Source organism: Thunnus albacares, chromosome 1 (genome assembly GCF_914725855.1).
Source record: "Thunnus albacares chromosome 1, fThuAlb1.1, whole genome shotgun sequence".
NCBI lineage: Eukaryota > Metazoa > Chordata > Actinopteri > Scombriformes > Scombridae > Thunnus > Thunnus albacares.
The window spans coordinates 9,816,702-9,828,979 of record NC_058106.1 but is presented as its reverse complement, the minus strand read 5'-3'; the positions used below and the strand labels follow the sequence as shown (position 1 = coordinate 9,828,979).

Here is a 12,278-nt window from a genome sequence, read left to right as displayed (position 1 = left end):
TTGTCTTGTGTCCTAGCATTTCAGGTAGTGGATCTCTGGCCACAATGAAATTTAGGAAATAGGCTACATCTCCCCTTCCTCCCTGCCCTAAAGCAGATGCAGCCTGATTACTTTGCTAATTGTAAACCTCAGGTCTGTCTGCTTTCTCCAATCTATTCCAAGACGCTATACAGCTAAAATTTACTCACTTCCATCAAAGGCATCATTAAATTACTCCGGAGTGCTAAAAATGAATACCACACTACTGCAGTATGACTTTATTTACACTGAGCAACATTACAACACACCGACCGTTGTAAATTATTATTTTAGTGAAGTCACTTCACATGTAATCGGTGAATCAAACCTCATGACCAACAAAACTGTGTCTGTGGCACAGAGTATTATTCTATGTGCTAAAGAGTAGAGGTGGGCCATCTGATCATTCTGATCGTGATCGATCTTGAAGGCGTCCACAATCTACTTTTCAGGAGAATCATAGAGATTGTGGTATTTAATATCCTCTTACTTCTGTTTCTAAAATTCACATAATCTCATTGACTACCAGATCCACGATATATGATATGCTTATTGGACGAATAACTTCACGGTGCTCTACCTTGGGTGACGTATTGTGAACAACAGCACTTGTGCCAAAAGAGAACTCAACGTCAGTAGTATGGAAATGGTTTTGCTATGCAGTGTCAGATATTTCCCAAGCCAAAGTTATCTGTTAACTCTGTCGAACAACAGTGGGCTCTTCTGGAGGTAATACAACAAACCCATTCAACCAAATTAAAAGAAAGCACCTGATATGCTAATAGTGCTTCATTCAGGATGGCACAGCCTCACTCGTCAGCATCCCACAAGAGGAAAAAAAGATGATTCAATTGTGAAAATTAATATTCGATTGTGAAAAAAAGCAGCACTACCGTGGCTGTCTGCCTTGTGAGTGAAAGAGGTCTAAGGTCTTTAAATGAAGTTTTACAGTATAGTACGTTATTTTATTTGTTTATTTTGTAATATGTAGGTATGTAGATCTTTTTAAAGACACGTTTATGTTGAATTAAATATACCTATACAAGCAGTTATGTCTCACAAAAGTAGATATTCGAATGGTTCAAACTTGTGTGTTTTTTTTAGAAGGGATATATTAATATATGATAGACTATATTAGAATAGCTAATGATTGTAAGGTTGTAAAATATTTGTGTGGTAAATAATGTAAGAGGATAGTTATACCTCTAAGAAATATATTTAACCTGGCAGGGCTTCATGCTTGAGAATTATTCATGTGAGCAGTAGTACAGACCGACGAGTTAAATACGCAGTATACAGTATAAGAGACCATATATGGTACAAGAACAACAGGACCTCACATATTGTGCCAAGGGTCACTGCAACACAGTGTGAACAGTAGTCTATATACATGTGCACCGTATATATCACTATATGAAGTCAGCCTATATAAAACTCAAGGAGACTTTGCTCAACAGTGTCATATGACCTTGGTTCTACTTCCCTGCAGCTGCCAAAGGCGTTGGTGGATGTCTTTGTTTCATTTGGCTATTCCCCTTTCTCTGTTTGCCTTCATTAAAGAGCAGGTGTTGAGATATGCTGAGTGGGAGTGGCTGTAAAGGACGAATGGAATCAGCAATGGTGTGGGGAGGGGGGCTTGTGGTTTCACTACTGACTGATCAAATTACAGCAGGCATCAGTAGCTCAGTTTCCATTAGAAGCAAGGAAGTCAATCCTCCAGGGTCGATTCGGGAAAAAAAAAGTGTGACAACTAATGGACATGCACGATTTGCATTTAAATGTGAGAACTTTTTGCCTTTCAATTCAATTAAATGGAGAGCAGTGTGGCCCTCAGTGACGATGCGCATGAGGGGTCATCCAAAAAGTCATTTGCATGATGTTGCAGGAGCAAACACTGTAAGGCAGCTGTAAAGCAGACACTTCACATACAAAGGCAAGAAGACCTTGTGCTCTAAACAGGTATACGTGGAAAACAAAATTAAATGGGCCTTCTGAGAGGAGCACAATATACTTATTCCTCTCATAAACACATTTTTCGTTTCTTTAAGGGGGCACAACTATACACAAATATCTCCACAATGCAAAGCACTAGAGCATATAGACAATACAACCACAAAGGAAATAAGCATTTCAATGTAGCAACGGCTGCATTTTCCATTTCTCCAAAGGAGGTATAGACATGAGGAACAAGGGAAAGTCCAATTAAAATCTACCACAGAATTACAATTGCCATCTGTAGTAATAATAATACTAATAATAAAACAATGAATAGGAGCAAAGAAAATTTCAATTTGATATACAACATATTAGATATGTAACAAATGACCAGGGGTTGCTAAATATTTTCAAATCATGGGACCACAGAGCTCAGTCTAATAAAAGTTTGGTTCAAGTATTTTGCATTTAAGATGTCTGTCTTTGTGTCCATGTTAACAGTGGAGAGTTGTAAGTTGATAAATCGATGAATGAATAACCTGGCACATGCTAAACCCAGCAGTCTTGTGCGTGCACAAAAGAATCATGACGTCAAGGATGACAAGACTTGACACTGCCAGTTACTGCTGTGTTTGACCGGGCCATGGTGTGGCGGAGCTGAAGGGACTGGACACACCATGAGAAGCGTCCTCCTGTCTGCCAGCAGCAGATGTGCCCTTTGGCACTCAGACAAATAAAAAAAGTGTCTCTGCCTGCACCAGCGGGACCTCCCATCCAGCTCCTCCCATTCAGGCCCTTTGGCTTTTTTCTTTTACAGCCCCTGCGACACTGAGTGAAATGAATTGAAAGATCACTAATCAGGGGCCCGACTACAACACGGACATGCACCCACCCACCCCCATCAAACCCCCTGTCTCTTGTTGGGAGCCCCCGGTGGGAATGTTCACTGTTTGAAGAGTTAACTCTTTAATTCCGTCTGGAATGTTTCCTCTGGGTGGGGCAGTTTAGTGTGTTGAACCAGACCACTAACCCTTCTTCTCCTTCCACAGCATCTCCTCCCCCCTCGTCCTCCCCCTTCATCTCCCTACTAAATTCAATACCTCTATTTCTGGCCAGGGGGAATCTTCCACACTTAACTGTTAAGAGCAAGTCAGCACAAAATGAAGCATGGTCTTTGCCAGTAAGATTACACCTGACACACTAATTCATATAAATCTAAAACTGACATTCACATGTGAAAACTTTAATACTCACACTGACATTTTCAGTTAGTTATAGATGTTTGCCATCCACACTGATACACCAAAAATCATAGAAATTTGTTAAAATCTCAGGTCACTTGAGCAAGAAGCATTACACGTGAATACATGAATCAAATCAACACCAAAAACACTCTGTTTTCCCCTGTCCAAACTAATATGTGGTATTGGAGATAAGTCTAGCCAATATTTGAAATGCATCTTCATCTTTTCAAAAATACAGAGCATTTTTTAAAAGATTAATCTTTAGTCGCAGCCAAAAAATGTCATCAGCTTAGTGGGAGGCCAAAAGTAACCAAAAGATGTGCATTTTCAAATAAATGTATCATAATTTGGCAAATGCCATTAGGAGCTCAAGGGTTGTGCTATTTGGATAAATACTGTAATAACAAGTTCACTTTTGACCTCTTGTGACTATTTTTAAATACAAGCAAGATTAAATTTAATTATTTAATGTTCCAATCTTGCCTATTCACCAACTCTACTGGAAACTGGGAGTGCAAAATAGAATTACGCATCACTAATCGTGCAGTTGTAGGCTTGTATTTGTTTCCATCCTGACACAAATTCAACTGTAGCCATAACAATCAGGCTACATTAAGCATGGAGCAGCATCCATCAGAAAGATGCCATTAAAAAGGCAATCCAGAGCTAAAAGCCCGGCTGCCTTCATCCAGCCAAAGTCTGCTGTTAATGAGGCAAAACAAGGTTCACACAGCATTGAACTACAAACATAAACAAAAAAAATCCCAAAGCAACGTGCCATATACATGAATGTGTAAACGCCAAACCTCACCTCAGTCTGTTAAAAATGCTCGACTACCACCGACTGTTTTGAGAGTTTAGCACCTGATAAGAAAACATGTACTAACAAAAGTAAAATAACAAGAAGTGCTTTAATTTCTCACTAAAGGTGCACTATGTAAAATTTAACCACCTGCATCAAAGAAACCACCAACATTTTCACAGAATTATCACTCACTGATCTAAATGGTTACTTTCTCACCTAAAAAATATTAAAAACTTAATAAAGTGACATATTAACAGCCCGTTAAAATTTCAAAATCTCTACCATTGCAGCTGAAGGCAGCACTACTTCTTCTTCCTCTCATGTTAGACTGAGGGCAGTGCTTGAGGCTAAAACCTGAATAATTTGAAATATACAGTAAGCAACACAATCTTTTCATTCGTTTTAGTAAACCTCACTAGAACACATCATATTCATTGTGACGTTGCTCTATTTGAACATGTGTCTGACAGCAAAAAAGGAAGAGAGAAAGAAATGGTGGGTCGGCTAAAATGTTGGGAGAAATATCACCCCTGTGACTTAAAATTAAAGCTAAAATCAGACATCTTCACCCAGCCTAATCTGTATTAGGATCAGTGCTGTAGCTAAGGAGGCAAATCTGGAAATTAGGTTAACCATTTAGTGTCCAGCTTATTCATCACAAATGCCATTAGTAATATAATTTTGTAGTCATGAAGTCATTCACAAGACAAAGACCCTGGCGAGGAACTATAAATTCAAATTTACAAAAAGGCATTAAGAAGAAAAATGGAAAAGAGAATTAACATATTCAAATGAAAAATATATGTAACAATAAGATTTGGGAATCTATTTATAGTGTATGTAAATTAAAATTATATATCCATTGACACATAAGGTGAAGGAAGCCCGGCTGTGATGATCTTCAAGACGTTCCTCTCATTTGATTACAGCAGATCAAAGTGTTAAATGTTGGTGTTCATGGTGCTCGGAAAACCTCAAATGTAGAATTAACAGAACCGCTACACAAAAGTAGCTTGAAAAAGAAATTAAAGAACTCACACTGCGCTACACAATATTATACTATATATAATGTTTATATAATGACTTATTGAACAGATACCAATTTGAATCAGTCCTTTACTGTTACATTTGTAGATTCTTGTTGCGCCAAAACATGTGAGACAATGTATGTTGTAGTCAAGTTTCCATCCAAATATAGCTCAAACTTTAATCAAATTTCCATAAAATAGGCAAAACAAAATGCAAATTAACCACCTCAGCCAAACATAAAAACCTTGTTGTGAATTTATGGCACTGAGGGGTTTTTTTATGTGCAAATTGAAAATGTGCATAAAAACAGATAGATGGATATGCAGTGTGTTCACAGTAGAAGCGAATGGACTTTCAATTCCCTGTGTAGCTCAACAGTTTGAGCATGACAAATATAATACAGGTCTCACATATTACAGTCACGCTTTTTGTTCTGAACAAGCACTGCAAAATGTTTTAATGGACCTCAGCTTTCCTTATTATTTCTCATCTCAATGACCTCCACTTGCAGGCGGTTTGTACAAGCAGGGGTCAAGACTGTAATTCCAGCCTTATTACATCAGCATAACAGGAAGTCCAGTAAACAGAATAAGACTAAGTACACCATTTAAAACCCACTGACAGTTGTGGCATGTTGAGACACCAACATAGCATTTCAGAGAGCACAAACCGGGCCAAGTTGGCATACACAGCCTGCACAACAGGCAATGACGCCTCCAAGCTCCCACCGCAACACCAGAAAGAGCCATGGTGATACTGGAGTATGTTTGTCATACATCCAGTGGCCTTCCCAACAACAATGCAGCGCTGGACTGATGCACTAGGGAATATTTGTTCCACATTCCACCGTCAAAATGAAAACTTGAGTCCATCTGTTAAATACAATGTCCTCCTCATTTATCATAAATGAACAAGGCCAAACATTCCTACCTCTAAAAGCTCACACACAATCCTTATCGATCTCTGCGCTGCAGCCGTGCAGTTCCCCACTTCCTGGCTGATGTGTTGCTGGGGCGACAGCTAAATTATGCAACAGCGCTGGCTCAACAGACAGGCTTCAGCGCCTCAACAGCAGAGCAGAGCTCAAGGGTGGCAAAATGATGGCAGGGCTTAGCAGTTACAGAGGTCCAGTTACTCTGGGGAGATTTGGACCACTGTGATGTGGTCTTGTTGCCCTTGTTGGCAGTAACTTTTCCCTCATCTAAGCTGTAGGCTGGTTTTCCCTTCATGTTTTTCCAAGGCAAATGAGAGTACTGCTGTTGCACTGATTTACTTAACGTTTTCCAGCTTTTCCTGCTTTTGCGGCATCTCCAGATCAAAATCGTCTGATTTACTCAAATGACAAACTACAAATCTAATCAGTTTGAAGGTCCTGCCATTGAGTCTGGTAAATACATTATCATGCAAATGTGAAATCTGAATTTACTAGATGACTGACAGTCTATCACAGTTAATTTTATGCTCCATTATTGGTAAAGCTTAACCACTTGTCTTAGGTGAGAGTTAATTTATGTAATTATACTTGCTGATTTATGTGACCCAATGAGAGAGAGAACCAAATTGTGCTATGTAAAGTCATTTTTCTTCATTGAATTGTGGGATATCATTACACAGAATCATGAAGAAGAACTCAAGTTACAAATTAAAATTAAAATATGGACAAATTATGCCAAACTGTAAGAAATAGACTCACGTCAGTTTCTGGTAGCTTTGTCATCATTCTACCTCTGTGACCACAGCAATGCAAATCAAGACATGCTCTGTTCACTGCCTCCATTTTGTCTCAATTGTCAAAAAGCAAAGTTGTACAGGAACAAACAGCATGTTAACAAAAAACCACTGCATTCACACACCACCTGTAGCATACCACACAGAACATCCCTCAGTTACAACGTCCAGCCAATCCAAGCGAAGCAGTGTCACCACCGATACAGTCGGACATGAGACACAATCTGTGTTCTGCAGGCATGATTAAAAGTCTATTAATCACACAGGGATTATCGCAAGGAGCGGAGGGGTCTATGGACGTGTGTGTGTGTGTGTGTGTGTGTGTGTGTGAGCAGGAGGGGTGGGGTGGTGGATTACAGGGGTCATGCAGCCTCTGTCCCACTGCGGTGGAGGCCAAAGTGCTGAGGCTGGCCGGCTGCCCGCCCCAGCCCTCTCTCCACACGCGCCTTTGTCCATCCCCTTGTTTGACAATTATTTACTCTGCTGTTTAGGACAGGGCTGAGGTCACCACACATACATCATTGACACGAAAACACTGGCTACCAGTGTCCGTCATCCCCCATCTGACCTGTGTAGGCCCTTACCACTGGTGTACACTCAAAACATTGAGGAGTACAGGACTTCAAGATGGACTAATGAAATGGTTGTCAGTCGAATGCTGTTGCTGCGTGAGGAAAATTACATACATCTTGACATTACATTGTTACTACAGGAATATACGCCGACTGTTTGTTGTTATATCTACGGTATGTTACACATAGCCCGTCCATTGTTTCAGGTTTATAACTGATCTTAAGAATTATCACTATTTGTTGCTCAGTCTTGCTGAATTAGAAAACATTATGCTCTTGTTTGCTTCTCTGTGCGCTCTTTACGCAAAATCAGGAGCCAAACTCTTTAAATATGGTCCGCTGTGGCTCAACAGCATGGCGGTACCTCTGTCAGAATGGCCACAGCCATTAAACGTACACACGGTACTTTGGTTATGAGCTTCCACCCACTGTGACAGGCTACATGAAATGTAAATGTTAATGTAAATGGTCTTCTGTACATTTGGCTCTTTTAGCTAGTCATCTCATCTCCTCTCTGTCACTTTTTAAAACATAATAAATGCGCTCCCCCCATTATTATAGGGGGTCGGTATTTGCGGCATCTGCCAGGCTTGTCTCTGGCCTCTCGAAGACAATGACAACAAAAAAAAAAAAAAAAAAAAAAAACAGTTCCCCTGCCTCCACTGTCCCCCTCCCCCTACAGTGGTGCAACCTGAAACTGCCTGAAGAGATGAGCCGTCATTAAATACTGCAGAGCTGACATAATGACAGGAAAGATAAAAGAGAGGAAACAAAAAAAGGCCAGACCAATTCTCGTCCCATAATGCCTCCCCCAACCCCCAGGCTCAGCCCGCCTCTCCTAATAAAAGACACCGGGCCACAGATAGGGCACTGGTCAGCTACAACTTTGCTGCTCTGATCTTCTGTTCTGACAACGTTCACACAAAGCCCGGCCACCTTGCAGAATACTACTACTCAACTCTTTCCGACACCTCTGGAAACAATAAGCAGCTGGAAACAATGCAGTGAAACTCCATTTCATACTGTGACCTTACGCTATAGAGTGCTATTAATAATTTCCGGTAGATCCCTGTGAGTGTAGAAGTACTATAATAATAAAAACACAACTACTATTGCTGCTCCTCCTCCTACCTCTACACTACTGCCTTCCCTCAGCATAGTGCTGCAGGGCTCCCGCGTGTCATTACCAAATGTCCGTGCTCCAAAGCTAAATTAGGAAATGTGGTCAAGAGAGGCACCATTCAAAGACATTTGCCTTTAAATAGACAGTAATAAAAGCCAGACATATGATAGTCCAGCACCCTCAGCCCACTGATCAAGCTCAGATATGTCCTCTTGACACTGCCCACTCTTGTGCAACTAAGGCTTTTTATATCACCCACAGGCTGCTGAGCTCTCCTTAACCTGCTATGTCCTGAGCTATGATGCTAAACCACATGTAGCTCGGCTTGGTTCCCAGTTGGCATTCCAGCGTTCTGTAACATTGTGCTGAGGCAATATTTACCTTGAAGGGAAAGTGCACTTGGCACACAGCCGAAACTCTTGGGGTGGGGGGAGTGGGGGGGTGTAACGGGCTGCTACTGTGTACTACATTCAAAACTTCCCACCCACCCAAAATCCTCGTGCTGACCCGGCCAACCACCCACAGCCTCACAGCAGCAGCCCTGCCCTGCCTGACTCCGCTACCTGGATCAGAGCCAAACCAGAGCCTGAGCAAAGCGCCAAGAGGGAAAGCAAACGGGAGAGAGAGACACACACACAGAACGTGAACACAGGGGAGAGAACTATTGAGCGTGAACACATTGCGCCCCAGCCTGGCTCTTTGCCAGGACTCACTTAGGAGGATTTTTAGCCACAAAAGCCAATCGGCGGTCAACCCTCCACTGAGATTTTAAGTGTCTCACAAAGATACTGCTGGAGAAGTTTGTGCTACAGTTAAGATTAAGCAGTTGCTCACAGCAGGGGGCTGGACTGAGAAATCAAACAGAAAGCTCAATGGGAGAGTAGTGAAAACTGAAAGGCCTTCCTTCTTTAGGTCACACTGAACAGCAGTGTTTTTATGATGCGGCTCTGTGTTCACTCACTAAATTTAAGGAAAGATACAAGAATTTAAACCAAAGCTAGGATTGGAGATAAATCTTCAGAGATAGTGTCAAAAAAATTCATTCTAGATAGAGGAATCCTGTTTTTGTGTACCTGACAGGAAGGTAGCTTTGGGAAAAGACCAACACAGGAATTGATGTAGTAAGGAAGAGACAGTGTGGCAGGGCGCCAAGGCAGAGCACTGACCTGTCTGAAGTGATCATCAAAGCCCCAGTCGGCCTGTCCGTTAGGAGAGGTAGCAGAATGAGGCCCCGCTGGAGACAGGCCCTCGTCAGGTTCCTGCTTCACTCTGATAGGTGGTGATGCAGCCCTCTGGGGGGCCGACGCAGAATAACTGCCAAACGGACGGGGCGGGATGCGTGAGGCGCTCTGCTGCAAAGCAAGGGTCTGCTTGCGGAGGAACTCCAGACCGCTGGCACTTCCCTCCTCGTCGTCACTGCCCTCATCCCCCTCCATCATCTCATTGTCGTCATCATTGTCCCCAGAATCCCGACCTCTGTCCTCGTCGTCCTCTCTTTCCGAGTCCACACTGCTCTGATTGGACACCCGGGGAGGCAACCCGCCACCAGGGACTCCTCCAGCCAGGCCTTTACCCATGAAGCTTGCTCCAGAGGCCCGAGCAGCCGCCAGGATAGCCTGTTGAGCAGCGACCTGCTGAGCATACATGATGTGGGCTTCTCGCAGCTTCCTCTCCTTGCGCTCCATTTCCAGTCGCGCCTGCTGCTGGCGCTGGAGCTGCTCCATCACTGCCTCCAGCTTCATCCCCCCTGAAGAGGTGCTCTGAGGAAAAGCCACACCAGGCTCTTGAGACATGCTGGGCTGTGGGTAGAAGAGAAGGAGTCATGGATGACCTACAATATACTGAAATGAGACGTGCGTAAAGCACCTGCGTCCCACAAAAAAATCAAAACAACAATGGACACAAAAGAGCCAGATTGAAACATAGTGAAACATAAACTGATGCACACACACATACAGACAATCCTGCCACACCATTTCCATCAGGTGCATGTAGTAAAAACTTGCTAAGATGAAACTCCTTGCACTCATTCACTTTGGTCAATGTTTGAACCAGAGGACCTTAGCTGAATGCCACTGAGTCAACAGTTGGAAAATCCACAGAGCAATAAATATGAACTACATTTACATACTCATACTCAGACTCAGACTCTCTTTATTATAAACCCATCCATATACAAGTATACATTTGGGATGAAATGCTGTGTCCCAGGAGCCTGTGGTGCAACAATTAAACATGTAAGACTTGAAATACATGACATAAAACCTGGGGACATAAACTGAACAAATCAGTGCATAACATAATAGCGCAAGAGATGAAGACGGTGGTGGAAAAACAATATAGACTATAGGACAGGACAGTAGTGCAAAGACAATGTAAACTGTAAAACAAGACACTAGTGCAAATAAGACTAGTGCAAACAAGACACTAATTTAAAGTAAATACATACATACATGGACTAAATCAGAAAAATATGTAAACCCAGTTGTGGCTTCAACTCTCAATATTTACATCTAAACTCAATCTGATTAGAAACAATGAAGCAGGAAAATTCACTAATACTGTAACTAATGTAACCAGGTTCATTACAAAGTAGTCAGGCTCGAAAAAAGGGACTGAAGCAATCTTAAAGAGCGTTTTAGCGTGTTAATCCTCACATATCGTCAGAGCTAGATGTTACACATGGCAACCACAAAAAATATTTGGCAATACAAGAAAAAAGAGGAAATGCTCTTGAGGGACCTCTCATAATGAATCCTGTTACACGTTTGAACGCCTTTTGCAAAGCAAGGTGGGAATCTTTCGCCCAAACGACTGCGTTTTAGTGTGGACAGTAAAAAGTCATCCGCAAAGTGTTCAAAACTCTTAAATAACTCAAGAGGCAGATAAAATGCTTACAAACAGCCTGCAGCCGATACTTCGGCATTAAAAAGGAGAAAAAAGGAGGGTCATCATCATTATAAGGCAAACAACCACCTGAGAGACAGAATAAGCCAGGCTGTCAGAAATATACACCTTTTCCACGCTTTGCTAACAACCACATCCACGTAATACATACGAAGCACGTTTTAAGCACACAAACAGGCAAAACTAGCATACTAACGTTATATATTCATCTAAATGTGTATTTTTTGACATTGTAAAATAAGTAAAAAGTAGCCTACCATACGGTCGAATTAGCTCTGTGAGGTTTTCCTACTTTTCTTCCTTCTTAACGTTATATTAAGCCAACTCTATTCCGTACATACGGAGCGGTTTAACTGCGTGTCTCGGAGGGTTTTTCGCTCGTTAACTGATTAGAAAAACGTAAAAGCGACACCAAGCAAGACGACGACTCACCATTTGTGCCTTACTGCTGCCTGAGTTGTCCACCATCCCTCCTTCCTTGGCTTTATCCTCCTTTCTTCCCTCGTTTCTGGCACTCGTTCAAACACTTGTAAACACACACACATACACACACGCGCGCGCGCCAACACGCACGCACTCACTCACACGCGCGCGCACGCAGAAATCCTGTGCACGCACCGGTGACTCCGACTGATCCGCCAGCAGAAAGGCGCTATGTATGCTCTTTTCTGGGCGACCTCTCCAAAAAATGTGGCTGTATTTCCTTCGTTCTTTCCCCGCTGTTTTTTTTCTGATTTACTTCTTTAATCGAGAGGGCGATCGACTGGGAAATAGCCTGATCTCATATCTCGGAGAGCGCTGAGGTAACTCCCTTCAGTCGTCTTTTTTTTTTTTTCCTCCCCTTCAATTGACACCCCCCACATGGCGCACAGCAGCGTTAGGCCCGCCCAGCGACAGCAACAAGTCTCACTGCCTTT

At 42.3% G+C, this 12,278-nt stretch overlaps 1 protein-coding gene across 2 annotated transcripts in view; it reads right to left on the bottom strand.

Moving 5' to 3' along the window:
* LOC122996686 (AT-rich interactive domain-containing protein 3B-like) overlaps positions 1-12,169 on the bottom strand; it is a 54,431-nt gene extending 42,262 nt beyond the window's left edge. The window contains exons 1-2 of one of the 2 annotated variants that reach the window (XM_044372314.1): positions 11,794-12,169; positions 9,621-10,253 (exon numbers count right to left, since the gene is read on the bottom strand). In XM_044372314.1, the coding sequence (XP_044228249.1) occupies positions 9,621-10,253; positions 11,794-11,829 (669 nt within the window). In that variant the 5' untranslated portion in view covers positions 11,830-12,169. The other variant, XM_044372400.1, reaches the window with a different exon arrangement.
* Positions 12,170-12,278: the final 109 nt, after the last annotated feature.